The sequence below is a fragment of the Pimephales promelas genome, chromosome 8 (assembly GCF_988280905.1).
Source record: "Pimephales promelas chromosome 8, fPimPro1.hap1.1, whole genome shotgun sequence".
NCBI lineage: Eukaryota > Metazoa > Chordata > Actinopteri > Cypriniformes > Leuciscidae > Pimephales > Pimephales promelas.
In genome coordinates, this window is record NC_142776.1 from 3,007,562 (window position 1) to 3,029,911 (window position 22,350).

At 41.5% G+C, this 22,350-nt stretch overlaps 1 protein-coding gene across 1 annotated transcript; it reads left to right on the forward strand.

The window, feature by feature from the left end:
* The first annotated feature begins 2,676 nt into the window (after positions 1–2,676).
* LOC120487031 (dynein regulatory complex subunit 2) lies at positions 2,677–6,779 on the forward strand. The gene is made up of 8 exons (XM_089133735.1): positions 2,677–3,616; positions 3,748–3,918; positions 4,026–4,195; positions 4,497–4,635; positions 5,205–5,399; positions 5,506–5,715; positions 6,180–6,332; positions 6,487–6,779. Exons 1-8 carry the CDS (start codon positions 3,401–3,403, stop codon positions 6,646–6,648), a joined length of 1,416 nt encoding a protein of 471 aa, XP_088989861.1. The 5' UTR covers positions 2,677–3,400; the 3' UTR covers positions 6,649–6,779.
* Positions 6,780–22,350: the final 15,571 nt, after the last annotated feature.

Genomic DNA, 22,350 nt, shown 5'->3' on the forward strand with positions numbered 1-22,350 from the left:
CCACTAATGACCAGAGTTATTCACCTTTACCATTCACACCCGATGGATGGATGGATGGAAGAAAGTCAATTGTGGTGTTTAGACACCCAGATGGATTTTTTTGTTTGTTTTTTTTGCAATGTACAACATAGAAAAACATAGAAAAGGTTCACAGTGTATAAAGGCAGTGATCAAGTGTTGTAAATTCATTTTCCTTTTTATTGCATAGAGAACCTTCTGGATTGAGAGAATGCATCATCCATGCAACATCAGCGAAAGAAAGCGTATCAGCGAGTGTCCATTAAAGTTCATCTGAGCTCATAGTAAAGATCATAGTTAACAAAATATTTAATAAACCGTATATTTTCATTTCAACGCACTCACTGCCGGACAGAAGGAAAAACAGCTGTCGTACACAAGTTACTTCTTTCATCGTGTTAAATTCGCTGTGGACTTAGCAGGGAAAAATACCCGATTCCATCAACAACAAAAAATCATCCTTTGTGTATAAATATATAATGCCAGCTACAAATATACATACTTATAAATGTACATCCCTTTAGGTTCAATAACACTATTTCATACTGCCATGCTCCAGAGAAGAATAATGAACCAATTAAACACTCTGTCATTATTTACCCATCCTCATGTTGTTTAAAAACTTGCTTTCTTCCGTGGATTGGCAGAATGTGTGAGCCACTCTTTTATGCAGTCTTGATGCTCCACTTTTAAATATATGCATGAAATTTGAGAGCTTTTAGCAAATACTTTTCAGTCAGTAAATGTAAATCTATTGTGTGGATCCAGAAGACTTGGAATATAGTGTACAAGTCAAATAGACTCCTTTTATGACACTTTTACAACAGCACCTCATTGCAGTACACGAGATCAGTCGGATCTGAGGGGTGGAGTTGTAGGTTTAGGGGTGGGTTTATGGGGCAAAATACGTTTCCATTGCAGTTTTGCGAAAAAATCCTTTTTCGAATTGCCTGAAAAACCTCCTCATGCGAGCGTAAAAACTTTTTTGCGATAAACAGGAGTTTTTGCGAAATGGACGTGTTTCCATTGAGCGTATTTCGCAATTTCAATCTGCGCAAATTGAAATGTAATGGAAACGCAGCTTGTATGTCTGTGTATGTATATTAGTATGTCTGTCTGTCTGTCTCAGTGTGTCTGTGTACAGTATGTATATCAGTTTGCATCAGTAAATGTCTGTCTCTCAATATGTCTGTCTGTCTCAGTGTGTCTGTGTATGTAAATCAGTATGTCTGTCTGTCTGTCTCAGTGTGTCTGTGTATGTATATCAGTATGTCTGTCTGTCTGCATCAGTATGTCTGTGTGAAAATGCCAGTAGCAGCTTTTTACGACTTTTTGGGATGAGACTGTGTTAACAGAACATATAAAACTGAATCAAAAAGTTAAACAAACATCTTTAAGATGTTTTCTTTACATGTGAAATAAAGAAAACAGTTACAAACTGAAACAGGAAGTAGCCTATTCTGGACCAGTATTGTTGTTTACATCTTGCAAAATGGTCTTATTAGTATGCCTGTCTGTCTGTATCAGTAAACTATACTGTCTGTAAACTATACAAATACTAAACTATACAGTATAGTTTACTGTCTGTAAACTATACAAATACTAAACTATACAGTATAGTTTACTGTCTGTAAACTATACAAATAAAATTGTACTGAATTAAGTGTGTTACACACAAGTGTTACAACTAACAAACTTTAAGTGGTCATTTGTAGCAAAATGCGTTAGGTTGTGCCCCGCTCTCCCCTAATCATTTATTTAAAAAGGAACTATTTGCAGTTTTAAAGAGTTAGTTCACCCCAAAATTAAAAGTAGCCTATTACTCATCCTCATGTCGTTCCAAACCCATAAAACTTTCGTTCATCTTCAGAACACACGATGAAACACTTTTTTATGATTTCTGTTCCTCCATTGACCGTCTATACGCAAATACCACTTTCAAGACCCAGAAAGACAGTAAAGACGTCATCCTGCAGCTGTCTTTCACGACACTTCCCAGGATCCTCTTGTTTCCACACCTGATCTCAGTCCCTCAATCATCCACCTGTTCATCGTCTTTATCATCTGTGTCACCTGTCTTCACCTCGTTAGTGTTCATAATGTTAGTTCATAATGTTCATAGTGTTCGGAGTATAAAGTCAAATATTTCAACGCAGGCATTCAGTCAAATATAATTAGCTTATGCATGTTACGGAGCCAATAACACAGGCCATTTGATGATAAAATGGTGAAACAATTTTGTATTTTATTTTGATACATTTGATGATCAAGTATTTGTAATTTGTAGCAAAATATTTTTTGATGTATTTGTGGTTATTTCTGACTCTGAGGAGGGGTATATCAATCTGGAGGGAAATTGGTCAGCGCAGGGAATGCTGAGTTTTCTTTTTCTGGTTTGATCGACAAAACAGCTGTTAGAGGGCTTTTATTTTGATATTATACATTAGACAGTCACAGTACTGACATTGTGCGAGTGACAATATTATTATCTGAGTCGGATCCGAACCTTCATGTTATCAGACGTTATTTTTTAGCATTTGTATTATTTCATATTTATTTACTTTTTATGTCATTGTTTGTGTATTTCTATTCCTTATTGACATACTCAACGCGCCAAATTGTAGGCGTATTCTTTATAGGCTAACGTTAATGGTTTTCCAAGGCAAAACATTTATCATGATCACGGGAGACACGAGCAACGGAACTTAAAGTAAGATCAGTCGGAATCAGAGCTCGTCTCGATGTAATAGAAAAGCTCAACAAGACGTCGTCGGTGAGAGAAAGTCAGTAAACTGAATTATTGTTGGACTCAACCTTCATCGTATAACGTGACAGAATAATACATTAACGTTATATGCTTTGGGTTAGTTAGTTAGTTAGTTAGTTAGTTAGTTAGTTAGTTAGGGCCGTGCAGAAACTTGTGGTTGATGCTCTACAGTTTAGTGACGCAAAATATATAGGCTATGTATTATTACTACAAGTAGCCTTATCTACATTACTCTCATGGTCTTATTGTGCTGACAGGTCATTCTCTCTTAAAGTTTTTAAATCAAAACAATAACCTTGAATTTCTGCGGCTCTGACGCACTGCTGCTGCCGGACGTCATCGGAATGCATTCTATTCGACACGTCACAGTACTAGACGCTGCAAACCTCTACTGAAACTCGTGACTTGTTGTCTTCAGTCTACAGCTGTTGATTAGAGTGCAGTTTCATAGTCTGTTAGTGTGCAGTTTTATAGTCTACAGCTATTGATTAGTGTGCAATTTTATATCTGTTTGGGTCTGTTTTTGAACAGTTGAATTGCACAATACAGCTGTGTACGGTTTCAGATCATAAAATTTGACCTGTCGGATTTTGGATCAACGTACTATTTTCCATCATGACTAGCAAAACATTTCGCACGCTCAGGCCCCTGGAACGTAAGAGTGGTTCGGACATGCCTACACTGCAACCTCTACCACCATGTAAACTGCGGCCTCAACCACTGTCTAAACTGCGACCTCAACCACCGTCTGCAGTGCGACCTCAGCCACTTCCTAGACTGAGACAACGACCAGCGCCTCAACAACGCCCAGAAGAAATTGAGATGAAGAGGGTAAGTAAGAAGTCTATCATAGGATTCACTGTGTTTTTTCAACCATCATCGGTCATTATTAACACTAAGCTTGCGTTCATATGTTGAGCATTGTATTAAGGTGTTTTCTTATTCTTATGTATCAACAACAGGAGATCACTCGCAGTTTCCGTAACACAATTGTGCTGAGAGAAAGGTCCCGGATGTCCAGCCGAGGGCAGTGTGTCAAGCTCCCTCCTATCCCCGGCTCTTCCCGAGATGACAGCTCAAACCTCAGCCAGAGCTTTGAGAGAGCCCAAAAAGACCAAGACAACCTCATTAAGGTGACTACATATAACATATATATATATATATATACTTGACTCTCAGTTTTACTTCTATAACTTTCATTACAGAGCCTTGGAGTAACAAATGTGTGTGTGTTTTACAGAGCATGGTGGATGAGCTGTCGAAGATGGAGCGGCGGTCAGAGCTGTCGCGCTCTTCTCATCAGCAGAGCATGGACAGTCTGTTAAAGCTTCATGTGCTTCGGCTGGAAAAACAAGCACTCGACTTCAACAACAAACTCGAAGAACTTCGCTCAGAGTATGATACTGAAAGGTAACACACACAAACAATCACACAAAAGTAGTGTTTTGTTTTCAAGGGCTGGCCAGTTTACCAGTTCCTGACAATTTAAATCGGATCATTCTTTTTAGGATATACCTTTTAACTTTAGAAAATGCTGAATAGACAATGATGTTTACACTGTTTTCCCACCAAAAGTGATGTCATGAACAGGATTACACACAAAAAACAGTATTATATTCTATACAAAATATCTAAATGGGGACATGAAAATGCACTGCGAAGGATTGAGCCAATGTAGTAACATCTGTGTGTTATTTCTTTTAATTTCCAGGGAGCGGATTCATTCACAGAGCGAGCAGGAGAGTGCGTATTTGAAGGATGTAACGTTTTTCATGGAAAAGCACAACGCTGAGATTTACCCTGAGGCGAGACGTGACTACGAGAACAGTTGCAAACAAATCAGAAAAAAGGTACTGGTTTTATTATGTTTATATTTATTCATTTTGCAGATGCTGTTATCCAAAATGACTTAGTAATGAGGAACATCACTAGCAATTTGTCATAGTGCCATATTTATGGGTTTAGTAAAAACTAGAATTAGTCAACAAGCTAGAGCAAAGGAAAAATACAAAAAAAAGAAGAAAAAGAGAATAGAGTTCAAGTAAATGTCTTGGTTTGCAAAATCATAATTATTGGATTAACCTAAAATATGCAGTGCAATTCAAATATAAATAAATCATGGATTACAAAAATACTGATTACACAAATATACAAATGTATGTAGGAGTTTACAAGTGTACACTAGTAGTACTTATCAAAAGTTTGGAAGAATAAAGATTTATTTCTCTTTAAAGTCTTTAATGATCACCAATGGAGTTGAGCTAAGGGAGCACAATGACCAAGTCGGCCAGACAGAGTTTAGAGTTTTGGAAATGTGACTACAGATTGGACAAAAGGATGTTAGCAGTTGGGGAAATAAAACATAATCATAAATCAAAAACATAATCTTAATAATATGTTGTCTGTTTTATTTCTGCAGCACAAAGCGGAATATGAAACAGTGGAAACACAGATGAAAGAGGTCATTGAAGAACTGAGGGAATACAAGCCGACGAGATCTCAATTCTGGAAGTATGATGATGTTTCATACGAAAAAAAGAAAGAAGAATATGACTCTCTGCTTCTCGAGTTTAAAGAGGTGGAGGTAGATAAACAGTGCATTCAGGAATTGGAGGTTAGGCAAAAATTCATTTGTTTCTGTCTAATTTGGACAATCATTTTTCTTCCAATTGTGATATTTCATTATTTTGCCGATTTTAATGCAATTTAAACTTTTGCAGGAGTCCATCTCAGATCTGGAATGTGAGCTGATGTCTGGTGAATGCCAAGAAACAGTTCAACTTCGTTCAGACTGTGTCAAGCGCGTCCAGGATATTCAACGCTTCAGAGACCAGATCAAGGAGATCCAAACCACTCGGACAAATCTGGCCACTAAACCTGTCATTCAGTTCAAAAATATTACTGAAAAACTACAGGAGACAACAGCTATGGTAAGTTGATTACACCCAAATTTAATATATACACTCATATTTTATTGAATTTTTTTACAATTTTCCAAAGTGCTTTATGCCTTCAAGTAATAGTTATGTTTTGTTGATCCTGCAACAACATTTCTGTCCAAAAACCTCTAAATCTAAACCTAACCCTAACCATAACTTCTCAAATCAGAGGGAAATGACGGGTAAATAGGAATGGTGTCCCAGACAGCAACTGCCCAGATCCGGGCCACATCTGATACTTGTGGGTTTAACTCGTACCAGATTTGGGCCAGGTCTGGGCCGACACTGTGTTGCTGTCTGCGGTAGAAACCCCTAATCATTGTTATAACAGGGACAACAGGGATGCATTTTGTATATTTATTGGAAGTAGAGATTATGTCATTCCGGAACTAAGTGAATTAATTTTAGCAATACTCTCAATATCCAGTCACTCACCCATTCTGTCTCTTCCATAGGGGGAAAGGTTATTGCGTTACTCTAAGCTGTGCAGTAAGATGGAGACGAAGTACGAGAAGGTTCTGCCCTTCTACAAGTCATCGTTGAGTGAAGAAGAGCTGAGTCAGGTGAAAGCCAATGCCATGAAGTCGGCGGATGAGGAACTCACTCAGGTTTGTTAAAATTCAGATATTTCATGCAGTTTCATTACTTTGATTTGATGTTTCCTAGCATTTCTTTTGCACTATTCTAGTCATCTGTTAAATTCAATATATAATGTGTGTTGTCTTTTGACTTATCTCTCCTTGTCCTATTCTCTCCCCACAGCTAACACATGACAATGCTTCTTTTGAGAAGTTTTGGCAGCGTCACAACAAGGTGAAGCTCGACAGTTTGTGTCTGAAGCGAGAGAAAGAGCTTCAGTTACAGGAGAACCAACGACTGAGGAGCTGTCTGGAGCAGTACCTGGGTGAAGGTTTCGATCTCTGATGAGAGTTTTCAACAACAAAAGCTTCCGGTTGTGTCTTCTTCAACTCTACATACCCCCGCTGCCACTAAGAGACGCGATCAAAAGCGTGATGTGGTCCAAAAATCAGCGAATATTGTACCGTAATGGATGGCTGGAGTCAAGCAAAGAAGGACCCAAAAGCAAACTTTAATATAACTTAATCAAAACTCAACACACAAAACAACAACAACACAGAAAAAACAGTCGGTCTGTCCCCGAGCCAATGTGTGTGTCTGCCCCCGAGCCAGTGTGTGTGTCTGCCCCCGAGCCAGTGTGTGTGTCTGCCCCCGAGCCAGTGTGTGTGTCTGCCCCCGAGCCAGTGTGTGTGTCTACCCCCGAGCCAGTGTGTGTGTCTGCCGCTGAACCAGTGTGTTCGGGGGCAGACACACACACTGGTTCGGGCACAGACACATACACTGGCTCGGGGGACGACACACACACTGGCTCGGGGGCCGACACACACACTGGTTCGGGGGCAGACACACACACTGGTTCGGGGGCAGACACACACACTAGTTCGGGGCAAACACAAACACTGGTTCGGGGCAAACACACACTGGTTCGGGGGCAGACACACACACTGGTTCGGCGGCAGACACACACACTGGCTCGGGGGCAGACACACACACTAGTTCGGGGCAAACACAAACACTGGTTCGGGGCAAACACACACTGGTTCGGCGGCAGACACACACACTGGTTCGGCGGCAGACACACACACTGGTTCGGCGGCAGACACACACACTGGCTCGGGGGCAGACACACACACTGGTTCGGCGGCAGACACACACACTGGTTCGGGGGCAGACACACACACTGGTTCGGGGGCAGACACACACACTGGTTCGGCGGCAGACACACACACTGGCTCGGGGGCAGACACACACACTGGCTCGGGGCAAACACACACACTGGCTCGGGGGCAGACACACACACTAGTTCGGGGCAGACACACACACTGGCTCGGGGGCAGACACACACACTGGCTCGGGGGCAGACACACACACTGGTTCGGGGGCAGACACGCACACTAGCTCGGGGGCAGACACACACACTGGCTCGGGGCAGACACACACACTGGCTCGGGGGCAGACACACACACTGGCTCGGGGGCAGACACACACACTGGCTCGGGGGCAGACACACACACTGGCTCGGGGGCAGACACACACACTGGCTCGGGGGCAGACTACTGTAACATGTTTTTTTTTCTGTAACAAGTGCCATTTTCGTGGCCGCAACATATATATACATATAGAGAAATTCATATTTTTGAATAAAAATCTTAAAAAGAATTAAAAAAAAAGACATTGTGGCTTGATTTATAAATTTTTCATGACTAAAATAACATTATGCAATGTGAAGAGACTACAGGTTAAAAGCTTCATATTTTAGAAAAATACAATAATAAAAAACAACACATTTTTTAATGGTTCGTTGTAAAGGTTGTTTCAGATCAACACCTGCAAGTGACCACTAGGTGTCGTCATGGAGACGGGTGTCGGATTGATTCGAATCGTCGAAACAAAATGGCACATTTCCTTCAACTGTTTCATAGCTTCATTAAAGAGTCATGAAACCACATGCATATCGACTGTCACTAAGAAGCAATGGTAAAACGTGAGGAGATGCTAGATTTTTATATATAGCTGGCAAAGTTAAAGTCTTATGAAATACACTGACACTTTATTATTGTCCTTTCAAAAGTAACTGAATGTCCTGCTACATATATTAGCCTACAGTAATCGTAATTCTATTTAAAACATATTAATGTAGGCTACATGTATAATTATAATGTCATTATAAAATATATAGTGGTTTATATAAACACTATAAATACATTTCAGAAAAAAATTATTAATTTTCCGCTTAAAAAAATCATTCCGTGCTTCAGCAAATGGCCTAGCTATAAAGCGTGCATGGCAAAGAGACTGTGAACAACAGGAGGATGTCACCGACTGGGGAAGAGTATGGCAGAACATTTTCACTTCATCTAGGAATCCCAATCACCAAATGATTCACTATAACTTCTGTCACAGAACTTATTGGACCCAACTGAAAAGACATCGTATTGACTCCTCCTTCAATCCTTTTTGCGATAAATGTCCTGACCAACAACTTGGTTCCTTTTTCCATATGATGTGGGAATGTGAAAAGGTTAAACATTTTTGGTCTGAGGTATGTGGTATCTTATCGAAAATCATTGAATATCCGATTCCGGTGATACCCTCTGTATTATTGCTGAATGATGACTCTGAGTTTGACTTCTCTAAGCAGCAAAAAATTGTCTACCTGGCCGGCTTAACGTCTGCAAAAAACCTCTTAGCTCAACACTGGCTCCCACCACATACCTTGGATATATTCAAGTGGTTGTTTCAACTTTAGGACATTATAATGTTAGAAATATCCACAGCTCGGGTGAACTTGGCTCAAATCTCAACACTAAAAATTTGCACAACAGCCGCTGATAAGGTCTCCAAGTATATTGCGCAAAGCAATGTTCAGGACTCAGTTTGAACACTTTATCCCATTTCTCTTATTTTTTTATTTTTTTAAATGTTTTATATTTCCTGTGACTGTTTTTTTGTTGACTTATCTGTCCATTTTGTACCCCATTATAAAGAGACCGCGGGGTGGGTGGGAGGGATTGGTAGATAGGTTGTTGTTTGTTCTGTTTCTTTTTGGTGTGTTTATTGTCAAAATTTTAAATCTAATACAAAAATTTTTTTAAAAAATCATTCCGTGCATAGTCTACGCGCCCTCTGAACCCTCATAATAAAGGCTCTGCGGAGGTGGATGACTTCTCATTTTAGACACACACACACACACACACATCTGAAGGGATAGAAAGTCCTCGGGATGCTGCATCACTCGCAAGACGCACTTGGATTAGTTGTCAACAAGGCGAAGTCCCCATTCTCCACTTCTCGCAGCTCTCTCGAGAAAATGTTCGCGGCACACACTATAACTTAGTTTTGATCATGTTTAGATGTGTCCGTGGTTGATGGCAAACCAAACGTCCAGAGCCAGAGTCTAGCCCGGGCAGCATCGCGGGGAACATATTCAACCCACTTGGACTTTGCACCATGAAAACAAATACTTGCGTCCCATGATTGCCTCTCTCATCTACTACTCGATATCTCAGTTTGTTTGACATGTCTGTCGTTGGAAAGATCCACGTGGTGTCATGAATAATTAAGAGGCCGTGTCTTCTCATTGGATAAGAAAACTCAGTCTCATTAATAATTATGAGACACAGATGAGTCATCAACGCACTGTGCAGTGCATGGCCACGTGACGTCACCCGCTACGATGAAGATTTTAAACCCGGAAGACGAAAAAAGTGGAAAAAAACTCAAATTTAACCATTTTAACTTTATTATTAAATCTAACAGATGCTAACATTGTCTTCAATGGTGTTCAACACACATACCTCTGTTAAAATCTCAGAAAATTTGGTTTGGGGTTTCATGACCGTTTAAGCCTCGATCTGCCCATCACTATGGTCTAGTATTCTGTAATGAATGGCTGGAGGGCAAGCAGGTAAGGACCCAAAAGCAAACTTTAATATAATTTAATCAAAACTCAAAACACAAAACAAAGGTATGGAACAGGAACAGGAACAACGACAGGCAACCTGGACAAGAAACATACAATACTAGACAAAGACACCCGCTGTGTCCGAAATCTCCCATTACTCACTATATAGTGGACTATATAGTGAGCTCGCCATTTTGTAGTGCTGTCCGAATGTGTAGTGATGATTATTATACCCTATATAGTCCAATCAATGTATCCCAGAATGCATTTTGAAAAGTAGTGTACAACCGATGGTCACTAACCTAAGCCCAACGTACCATCATGCATTGCACTGATCGTAAAAATAAGTTATAATCATGTGTGGAGTAGCGCATTATAACAAAAACGGCCAGAAATCACTTTTAGTTTTTACATTTTGGAGAAATAAGCTCAATATAATGTAATGTATTTATTTTTAAAAATCTATTTAGCCCAGAGCCGGCTCGGCACCAGCTGACAGATGATGTAATCAACGGCGCCAAGAGACGATCGAGTAGTGTCCGAAAGTGGTTTGTATTATGCTGATGAGCTCACTATATAGTGCTCTGCTCTCTACCCCCAACATAGAGGGTATAGGGAGTAGTGCTTTGAGTGGAGATTTCAGACGCAGCAACAGACAGGGCAAACAAGAGGGCTTAAATACACTGACTACTTACAAGACAAGGAACACCTGTGAACAATGAACTGACAATTAACAAATGACAAGACACATGGCCGGACCACATGACAAACAGGGAATCATGACAAACATGACAGACAAGAACAAGGAACAAGACCCACACCGTTAAATGTACAGAAACAGCTTTAAGGAACAAATGTGACACGTGTAATGTCAAAGTGTGTTTCTGGAAGCAATTGAAATGTTTTTATGCCTCTGCAATGATATCAGTATATTTTTTTTAATTAAATTTAGCATTTTAGGACACTTCTTCAAATCATTATCCTTTTCTTACAACTTAATATTGACCCGTCAATTTCATTTCCTCAAGATGTAGCCAGATCATTAAAGATTGTCCTTTACATCTGGAAAACGGGTCGATGCATTTTAGAATGAAAGGTGAAGTTGAAAATAGACTTCATTTTTGAATTATTTGAAGTCCTTTAATCAGGGGCGGAGTGGGACCAAAAAATCTACCGGGAAATTTCGTAGACCACCGGCCCTCGTCGCCGGCACGATTAGCCAATAGCATTTACAGTTTTACTGATTTAAAGGGAACTTTGTTGTACTAGTATGCTGGAGTAAAGTTCATAGTTCATATGGATGAAGGCCTGTTGTGTTGTGTTCTGTCTTTTGGTTTGTGATACTGGCAGCTATTGTGAAACTCACCTTCGTCATGTACTTTTTGCCGCAGTTCTTCTGGTCTTAGTCTGTTTTTTTCTGTTTCTTCATATAATTTCAGATGCACTCGATGATGGTGAGATCCGACCTCCATGTGGAGCATTGGCTGTTGTCAGAATCCTTGTGCATTCAAAAATTCATTGGATTATTACAATTAATGTCTGGAAATGTAAACTGATATTTCCTATTCCTACTGAGACACTACAACAAAATATATAAATAACTGGCTTAAAACCATTTCTTTGAGGCGAAAATACTAGTGTGCCTAAGACTTCTGCACAGTACAGTTACTGTATATATTAGGAAATAAATGCATATGACATTATTATCAGGATTAAACAAAATCCCCCTTTTATTGTGGAGGTTTTTTCCTTGTGAAATCACATTTTTAATCAATATTTGTAACGTTAAGTGACGTCACTGATTAATACTACAGAACATTATTTTAGGCTAAATAAATTAGCTTACTTCCAATCACCCATTGACAAATGACCAGCAAAACAATACTATCAAAAATTGTTATCTACACAGAAATGTGGTTAAAACCCCAAACTTATATAAAACAAGAGCTTCAGATAGTGTAGCTAACGTTAACTTACCTCTTCTGAAAACTGTTGAGATGCTAACAGACTATTCGAAGACACAAAACCATTTCTATAAGGTAAATATTCAAGAGAGGCTTATCAATTACATGTAAGAAAGGTGTCAGGAACGTTTGTATGTATTATATGTGTGATTATGTTAACTTAACTTACCTGAAAGCAGTTAAAAACAGCGAGAGACAGAAGCTAGTTTTGCTGTTTGTCAGTTGATGACGTTTCCTGTTTCCATCTGCTCGCTCGCGGCCTCGCGCGCGCTCCTGTCTTTGACGCGCACGTGCATCAAAACACTTCAAAGGCACAATAAACATCTACATAATTTAAAATGTCATTAATATTAAATCATGACATTAAAACTCTTGTCTAGTTCTATGATATTTGTATCAAACTATTTTACTGAAGCATTTTGGAGAAATATCACATTATTCGATTTCAGAGGTCCATAAATACCTCATTTCTAATAAGTAGAAAAAACTAATGGACAATTCGTATACGGGACATCCCATACAGTATACACACCTCATATCAAACCATTTTAATGAAGCATTTTGGAGAAATGTCAAATTCAACTGCAGTAGCTACCGTTCAACCTGAAGAGGGCAGCACTAAGACGTTTTTTACACCATTATCATTGTAGAAATCAAACACTTTATACCCAAATGTTAAAAAAGTTACTCGAATCAATGATCAGCATTTAAAAAGCTCCATTCTTACAGATCATTAACCAAAAACAGTTGGTTTATTAGTGTTTAGTTACCTTTTAAGTGTCTTCTCTTTAAAATGCTAATTTATTGGGGACAACCTATATGTAGCGCCTCTCTAGCGTGTTGAACTATAATGAGAGGCGACTATCCTGAGTTCTTTAAACTCTACAAAATAACATAAGTGAGGTTTCACTATTGAACTAATTAGTGTTTAACTTTTGTGAATTAAATGCTCTTTCCGTTTGAATCTCTAGATAAACAGTAATAGTTACACCCTTTAACTGGAAATCAAAGGCAACGTAATTATTATCCGATAAACACTTGAGTATTTAAACCAAAAAACAAATTTTTGTCTTAACTTAAAATATCAAAAGAGTCAAGTAACCACAACTGTTATATAAAAGTGTAACAGATTTACTTAGAAAATATAGAAATAGTAAGAAAGAGTAATTAAATCTCAATTGTAATCACGTTACTAGATCACAAAGGTATTCACATTCACACTCAACCAAAAAAGGGCCCAAGAAAATAAAATAGCCGGCAACACTTGAATTATAAATACCCCTTAAATGTTCATTGATGCAGGCCTGAATGTAGCTTGGGTACGTTGTAGCCTAAAATCAACTGGCTGCTTCACCACACGGGCCAAACAAAATAATGGTACCTTTTAATGTTATCTCACGCACACTGGATCAAAGCGTCAGCGGCAGAAGACAGATTCCGCAGCAGAAGACAGATTCGCGGGGCAGAGAAGATGAGGAGAAGAGTCACATGGTCGATGATCTGGGCAAAGTCCACCAGACAGTAACGCTATCCGGCTCCGTCGGGTCTTTGATCCTCGTCGTCGATTTCACAACTCCACACGGGCTTAACTAATCGAGGTCGCTAGTCGCTAGCTTATAGAAAAGTCCATGCAAAAACACTAACCACTATATCAGCGGCTAAATTACTTCTTTTCGTCTTTGTGTGCAGAGTAAGCCACTTACACAGACCGAATTATCACCATTAAAGTCTTTCAAGAGTCCTTATCGAACACTTTGACTAAACTGGTCAATTTCAGTAACTTTTTTTCCGAGTTACTCTCCCCGCCCCAAAAACACACGCGGTTCTCCCTCTCTTCCTCCACGCTCTCTCCTTTTTTTTTTTTACTTCCCCTTTGACCTCAACTGTGATTGGATACACACAAAACTGTATTTCAAATGAACATATATGAATATATTTCAGCAGTATTATTCAAATGAACATATATGAATATATTTTAACAGTATTATTCAAATGAACATATATGAATATATTTCAGCAGGGTTACACCCTCCCCCTTTTAAATGTCTGAGTGTCCTCATCAGACACTAATAAACTGACAAAGGATTCCTAAGGGCATAATAACTGATCTCTAGTGTTTTCCTATTTTAATGACTATCCCTCGGTGTACTATGGTTAAAGGCTCATCTCTTGATCTACCGGGCTCATCATAAGTAAGTCTAATAGTTGGCTTGGCAGTTCGTTTAGGTCTAGCTTCACTTCTGGGCAGCACTGTATCCTCCTGGACCTCAGATACTTCTTGCTCAGATTCCGACCCAGCTTCACTAGTCTCTTCCAGAGCTACTTCTGGATAAAACTCCTCATCCTCAGGTTCTGGTTCTGGTTCAGAGTTGTCTCCCACCTTTTCTAGGTCTGAATCATTTTCATGTTCTGTTTCAGGGTCATCTTCTAAATCAATTACTGGCCTGGCAGTATTTAGAACCCTTGGGACAGGCTCTCTCCGAGTGACACGGGGAGTGACATAATACTCCATGTCAGAGAACGAATCAGAAAACTCCTGTAACTCTTGAGTCTCTGGTGTTGAGTCCCTTTGACTTCTCTTGTGAGTGCCCGCTCTGTTTTTGGGTTTCTCAGGTGGATCAGCATCCTGGTCAGTGTGTGGCATTCTTACCAGCTGTCCAATCGGAAGAAGGTGGTCCCTGTGTATAGTCTTTGTCCCTAGTCTTCCATCCTCCCGTTTAATCTTAAACACTGGTAGATTTGGCATCTTTCCAACGACAACATATGGATCAGGACTCCACTTGCTTTCCAGTTTGTGCTTGCCTCTCAGGCCTAGATTCCGGAGCAGTACTCTATCGCCAATCTCTATAGACTGAAAGGTAACTCTGCGATCATACAACTTCTTGTTTCGCTGGTGCCTTTTGTCTGCAGCATTAGAGGCTAACTTGTAGGCTTGCTTTAAGTCCTCTTTCAGCTTGGTAACATATCGGGTGTGAGACGCCTCTTCCATGCCATCTGGGGACGTCCCAAAGCACAAGTCAACAGGAAGCCTCGCCTCTCTGCCAAACATTAAATGGTAAGGTGAGTACCCAGTGACATCACACTTGGTGCTGTTGTATGCGTGTACCAAGTGAGGAATATGTTGACTCCACGTACGTTTCTTCTCCCGGCCTAACGTACCAATCATAGAGAGCAGAGTTCGGTTGAACCTTTCTGGTTGCGGGTCTCCTTGCGGATGGTACGGTGTTGTCCGTGACTTGCGTATCCCCATCAAGGCCAACAATTCTCGGATCAAACGGCTCTCAAAATCTCTTCCTTGGTCCGAATGGATCCTCGAAGGCAGTCCATAATGTATGAAATATTTCTCAATTAGGACCTTAGCAACAACATGAGCCTTCTGGCTTTTAGTTGGGAAAGCCTGGGCGTACCTCGTGAAATGATCCGTGACCACTAACACATTACTTATGCCTTTGGAGTCAGGCTCCATGGAAAGAAAGTCCATGCACACTAAATCCATAGGCCCATGGCTTACGATCTGGTGCAACGGAGCAGCTCTCTGTATAGGACTCTTGTGAGTAACACACTCCCCACAGTTCTTGATGTATTCTTCCACTTGCATCGACATCCTAGGCCAAAAGAATCTATTTCGGATAAGGTCAACAGTTCTTTCTTGTCCAAGGTGCCCGAGGTCATCATGCATGGCCCGCATAACTATCTCACGGAACTCTCTTGGCAGAATGAGTTGACTGACCACATCTCCGGATGGTCTTTTACAGTAGCGGTACAGCAATCCATCTTTCATTGACAGCTTCCCAGCTTCTCTTTTCAATCTGGATAGCTCAGGACTCACGTTCCCCTCCTCTGGCCAGCGCCCATGCTTGATGGCTTGGATGGCCGGTCCAATGGCCTCATCCTCTTCCTGAGCCTTCCTGAGACTCTGTTCGGACATGAGTTCCAGAGACTTCAACTCCATGTGGGTGGGAAACGCATACAGATCAGGAACACAGTGAGGAGATGCTCCAAGCTGAGCTACACAGACTGGTATACTACGTGCAGACTCTGAGCTACAGACTCTCTGGCAAATAGTTTTCACTCCAGACTGAGGTATAGTCACCCAAGCACTGTCGTCCTCCTCTGGCATGTTCCTTGACAACAGGTCGGCATCAATATTCTGGCGCCCTGGGCGATACTGCACATCAAACTCATACGTCGACAAGGCAGCTAGCCAGCGATGCCCCACCGCATTGAGCTTGGCTGTGGACAGCACGTACGTAAGGGGGTTGTTATCAGTACGTACGGTGAATCTTGCCCCATACAAATAGTCATGGAATTTGTCAACTACCGCCCACTTGAGTGACAAAAATTCCAGCTGATGTATGGGGTAGTTTCTCTCTGCTGAGCTGACTTTTCTGCTAGCAAAAGCAACTGGTCTCAGGCCTTCAGGATGTTCTTGGTAAAGCACAGCACCAAGACCCTTCAAGCTGGCATCCACATGGAGGATGTATGGATGTTGTGGATTGGCAAATGCCAGGACAGGTGCATGCGTCAGACAGTGAATTATGTGATGAAACGCATCTGTACAGGATTTGTCCCATCTTTCCCCGAAAAGCTCTGATTCTTTCAAGTAAACTTTGTTCACATCTTTGGCATACTTCTTACTCTTCTGAGTTGGAGCATATCCCTTTGTGAGTTCAGTTAGTGGTCTAACAATTTCAGCATAGTTCCGAATGAATCGGCGGTAGTAACCACAAAATCCTAGGAAAGATTGTAATGTCTTCAGGTTTGTGGGCAGGGGCCATGTAGTGACAGCCTCAATCTTGGTTGGATCTGGGGCAACTCCATTTGCAGACACGATGTGCCCCAGGTACTTGACCCTTGGCAGACAGATCTGGCACTTGTCCACTGAGAGTTTCAGCCCAACTTCACCGAGACGATCTAGGACCTTAAGCAGTCTCTCTTCGTGTTCCTCAAGAGTTTTTCCAAACACGATCACGTCATCTAGGTACACCAGCACTTGCAAGAGGTTCATGTCACCTACTGCCTTTTCCATTAACCTTTGAAAGGTTGCTGGTGCCCCCGTAATGCCTTGAGGCATTCGTTCAAACTGGAAAAATCCTAACGGGCAAATGAATGCCGTCTTCTCTTTGTCCTCTTCGGACATGGCTATCTGGTAGTAACCTGAACGCAAATCCAGTACCGAAAACCACTGACTCCCTGCCAACGCATTCAACGCATCCTCAATGCATGGGGTTGTGTACTGGTCAGGTATGGTTCGGCTATTCAACAGTCGGTAATCTATGCACATCCTAATAGCCCCAGTCTTCTTTCTGACAACAACTATAGGGGATGCGTAGGGGCTTCGCGACTCTGTTATGATCCCTGCATGCAGCAGTTCTTGTAAATGCTTTCTCACATCTTCGATATCAGCAGGGGCTAGCCGGCGTGATCGTTGACGGAAAGGCCTGGAATCAGAGAGTCGGATTCTGTGCTCTACTCCTCTTGCTAATCCCACGTCCCATTCGTGCATTGAGAAGACATGAGACTTCTGAGCCAGTTTCTTACACAATCTGTTCTTCCATTGTTCTGAGATAGGAGAATCCCCAAAGTTTATCATGCTCTCATCAAAGTCAGCAGAAACAGTCTCCTTAGGGGGAATCGTCGCAACTGAATCAATGTGGTACACACCTCCAATCACTGTTCCCACAGGTATGGAAGTTTCTCTTGAAGATGCATTTTTTAGCAGGATTCTCACACTGTTGACATCCAATGCCCCACTGGGCACAACCATGGGATGAAAAATCACATCAGCAGGTAAGACGGCAGCTGGTGAGGAGTCTATCATCAGGATTTCTTGAGCAACCGGTTTCTTCAGCTCGACTTTACACACGACCTGAGTGTCATCATCTGGAGGTAAGACCAAGGGGCCTGGACCCATCCATCGGACACGACCAGCCTCCTCCTCTAGCACTGGGACCACAGCACCCTTCAGAACAGGTTGATCCTCCTCGACACGAACCCGAAGGCCTAGTGTTCGGGTGACATCAATTCCATTATCTTTGCATTGATTCACCAGACGTCTAACATGGCTCGCATTGGTACCCACAATGACAGATGTCTTATCTTCAGACCTGGGGTTTGGACATATGAGAGCTAGGACAGTTACAGTCTGACTTGTTCCTACCACCTCAGCTGGATACTCCATGTCAACTACCACATAGCCACGGTAAGGGTAGCTAGCTCCAGACTCACTTAAACCCCACAGGGCAAGACCAGATACTGGCTGAATGGGGATATCTGACAAGTACTTCTGGTACCAAGGTTCAAAAATGATTGTCACCTGAGAGCCACTATCTAATAGAGCAGTGCAGGGTTGTCCATTTACCTTCAGCGGCACCAGGCTAGGTGGCCCAACTAACCCATCAGGAATAGGCACACCTTCAGGCATGTCAGCTGTACTTTTCTCAACGGAACAGTTAACTGCATTAGCAGTGGCATCACTTGACGGCTGGTTGTTCTTGGACAACTTCAGAGCTTGAATAAGTCTCTTGATAACTTTAGCCTGGTTTTCTGGGCTTTGGCACTTCCGTACAAAATGCCCACTCTCACCACATCGATAACAGAAGTGTTCCTCCGATACTTTGAATGACCGTTGTGGAGAGCTGGCTACTGGTTTTGAGGCATTCACAGCAGACACGGCAGCATGAGGTTCAGCCACTTTATTTGTAACTTTCTGTTGCAGGCGCTTCATTTGTTTTTTCAAAGCTGCAATCTCACTGTCCGAGCTGCACTCACTGTACCCTTCATTTGGGGGAATTTTCTCTCTGCTAACTGATGTGTCGTGGGCTGGCTTAGACACAACAGCAGCAACTAAGGCCTTAAGTTCTTTGATCTCAGACTTCAATTTCTGGATTTCAGTCTGCTTCACGTCAGCATTCTGCCTTATATTTCCCCCTTGCATGACAGGAGTAATCCTCTTTCGTGAGGCCTCATATTCCTCTTCTGTGCGTATCTCCTTTAACAGCTGGAGAAAGGTGGGGGGCTTTGCTCTCCTCTCTCTCAGACGAAGGTTAACTAACATCAGATGAGAGGATATCGCACCACGCAACAACTGGTCAAGTCTTGCTTTATCCGCACATCCAAAAGGGAGACCATCTCTCTGCACCACCCTAGTCAACGACTGCTCCAGACGTCGGAGGAAGTCAGACAGTTTCTCACTGGGTTGTTGCTGCAGTAAACGGAATGATAAATACAACTCTTCTCCTGACTCTGCTGTTCCAAAAGCATGCTCCAGTGCCTCTAAGCAGTCTTCGGGGCTCACTTCAGGATCACTGGCTCGAGCTGCTTTTACAATGTCAAGCGCTGGGCCTCTGAGACTTTCCATCAGTCTCCTCCTCTTCTCTTTGAGAGAGCATTCACACTCTTCCACCATGAGCCGTGCTTGACCCAACCAGTGATCGAACTGCTCTTCGCCAGCTGGGGTGGGCAATAACCCAGAGAAAGTTCGTAGGCGGCGATAGCTTCCAGACTCGCTTGAGGACTTGGACGTTTTGTCAAGTAAATCACTCACAGCTCGCAGTATGGCCTCTGTTGACTTGGCAGCCGCTTCATCTTCAGGGAACAATGGGTGACGATCCTCAACACGTTTACCTGGAGCTTGTTGTGGTCCGGACTGGTAACCTTGTGTACGGGCTTGTGTAACTGCATCTGCGGTGATAACAGGCCACGGACCTCCACCGTCAATAGGAAGCACTTCAAATGGAACGATTTCGCCTTTTACTACTTCCTTGCATTCACACAAGACCAAGTATCGGTTTAGTTTGCTGTTGAAAGTTCGGCCTCTGACTCGAACACGTCCCAGACACTTCACTGTTTGCATTGTCTCTTCTATTGCACTTGTGTCCACATCCTCTAGAATGAGCAACATGACTGCATGAGCCTCGTCTAATGCTTCGCCACGGCACCAACCCTTTAACTCTGTTACTAGCTCTGTCATATGTTCCATTTTATCTTATCGGTTAGCACTAACTAAAACTTCAAAATGCTAATTTTCAATGTAAAATGTACAAAAATAAACAAAAAACCCACACTAATGATCCCAGCGGTGCCTCCAATTTATGTAGCGCCTCTCTAGCGTGTTGAACTATAATGAGAGGTGACTATCCTGAGTTCTTTAAACTCTACAAAATAACATAAGTGAGGTTTCACTATTGAACTAATTAGTGTTTAACTTTTGTGAATTAAATGCTCTTTCCGTTTGAATCTCTAGATAAACAGTAATAGTTACACCCTTTAACTGGAAATCAAAGGCAACGTAATTATTATCCGATAAACACTTGAGTATTTAAACCAAAAAACAAATTTTTGTCTTAACTTAAAATATCAAAAGAGTCAAGTAACCACAACTGTTATATAAAAGTGTAACAGATTTACTTAGAAAATATAGAAATAGTAAGAAAGAGTAATTAAATCTCAATTGTAATCACGTTACTAGATCACAAAGGTATTCACATTCACACTCAACCAAAAAAGGGCCCAAGAAAATAAAATAGCCGGCAACACTTGAATTATAAATACCCCTTAAATGTTCATTGATGCAGGCCTGAATGTAGCTTGGGTACGTTGTAGCCTAAAATCAACTGGCTGCTTCACCACACGGGCCAAACAAAATAATGGTACCTTTTAATGTTATCTCACGCACACTGGATCAAAGCGTCAGCGGCAGAAGACAGATTCCGCAGCAGAAGACAGATTCGCGGGGCAGAGAAGATGAGGAGAAGAGTCACATGGTCGATGATCTGGGCAAAGTCCACCAGACAGTAACGCTATCCGGCTCCGTCGGGTCTTTGATCCTCGTCGTCGATTTCACAACTCCACACGGGCTTAACTAATCGAGGTCGCTAGTCGCTAGCTTATAGAAAAGTCCATGCAAAAACACTAACCACTATATCAGCGGCTAAATTACTTCTTTTCGTCTTTGTGTGCAGAGTAAGCCACTTACACAGACCGAATTATCACCATTAAAGTCTTTCAAGAGTCCTTATCGAACACTTTGACTAAACTGGTCAATTTCAGTAACTTTTTTTCCGAGTTACTCTCCCCGCCCCAAAAACACACGCGGTTCTCCCTCTCTTCCTCCACGCTCTCTCCTTTTTTTTTTTACTTCCCCTTTGACCTCAACTGTGATTGGATACACACAAAACTGTATTTCAAATGAACATATATGAATATATTTCAGCAGTATTATTCAAATGAACATATATGAATATATTTTAACAGTATTATTCAAATGAACATATATGAATATATTTCAGCAGGGTTACATATAGGTACATTCAGGTAAACTGAGCAATGACAGCGTCGGGTCATTTAGGAGTGCCTAAATCCACTCTGCTTGCTCTTGAATTGTGCTTTTGAAGATTAGACGCAAAAGCACACAATCTTTGGTTGTGTGGATATGTTATCTATAAATGATAAGAAGCGTTTGATTGGGCCATGTAATAAAAAGTCTATTAACCTAATTATTAAAGCGCTCTGAATGGAGATTTATACCATACATTTAAACTACTGTTTACTCACTTCACAAACTACATATCCCAGAATAAACTGAATCCATTTCCTTCAGGGACTTTTTATAAGATATCTTTACTCGCACCAGCATGTGTGTGTGTGTGTGTGTGTGTGTGTGTGTGTGTGTGTGTGTGTGAGTGTGTGGCCTGAGTTCATTACATGTGTAGAAATCGATATACTTTTGGCAATATAATCAGTATTTCTTAGTATTTCAGCCCGCACGATGTTCTTGAGAAGTATGGTGTTTGTGTCATGCATATCAAGTTGATGCTGTGGCTCCCAAACTTCTCAGCTGTGTTCAATTCTCAACACACCCATCTCAGCCGATTTCCACATGACTGCTTGAAAAATGGCTGGTATTCCTTCTCGTTTTCATGTCAAAGGCTCAGAAGCCAAATTTCTTAATGCGTTTTGGTGAAATATGGTTATTTTACATAACAATTACACTTATTACTTTTGATTTAACTGAGTTTTTCCTCTCTGCTGCATGTGTGAGTGTGTGTGAGAGCAGCTTTCACTAGTGGTGTATCAGGAGGCCACAACAGGTCTGCTCTGATAACTCTCTCCAGCTGCTGGGTAATAGTTTCTTCCCTCCCATTAGAGAGGAAAACCTCCAAACAGCAAACAGCTCAT

What these genes read in the sequence shown, in the direction of transcription:
- LOC120487031 (XM_089133735.1), top strand. Translation starts at nt 3,401, where the DNA reads ATGACTAGCAAAACATTTCGCACGCTCAGGCCCCTGGAACGTAAGAGT. An exon ending in AAGAAATTGAGATGAAGAGG is followed by an intron (nt 3,617 to 3,747) that starts GTAAGTAAGAAG and finishes TATCAACAACAG; the next exon opens with GAGATCACTCGCAGTTTCCG. An exon ending in GCAAACAAATCAGAAAAAAG is followed by an intron (nt 4,636 to 5,204) that starts GTACTGGTTTTA and finishes TTATTTCTGCAG; the next exon opens with CACAAAGCGGAATATGAAAC.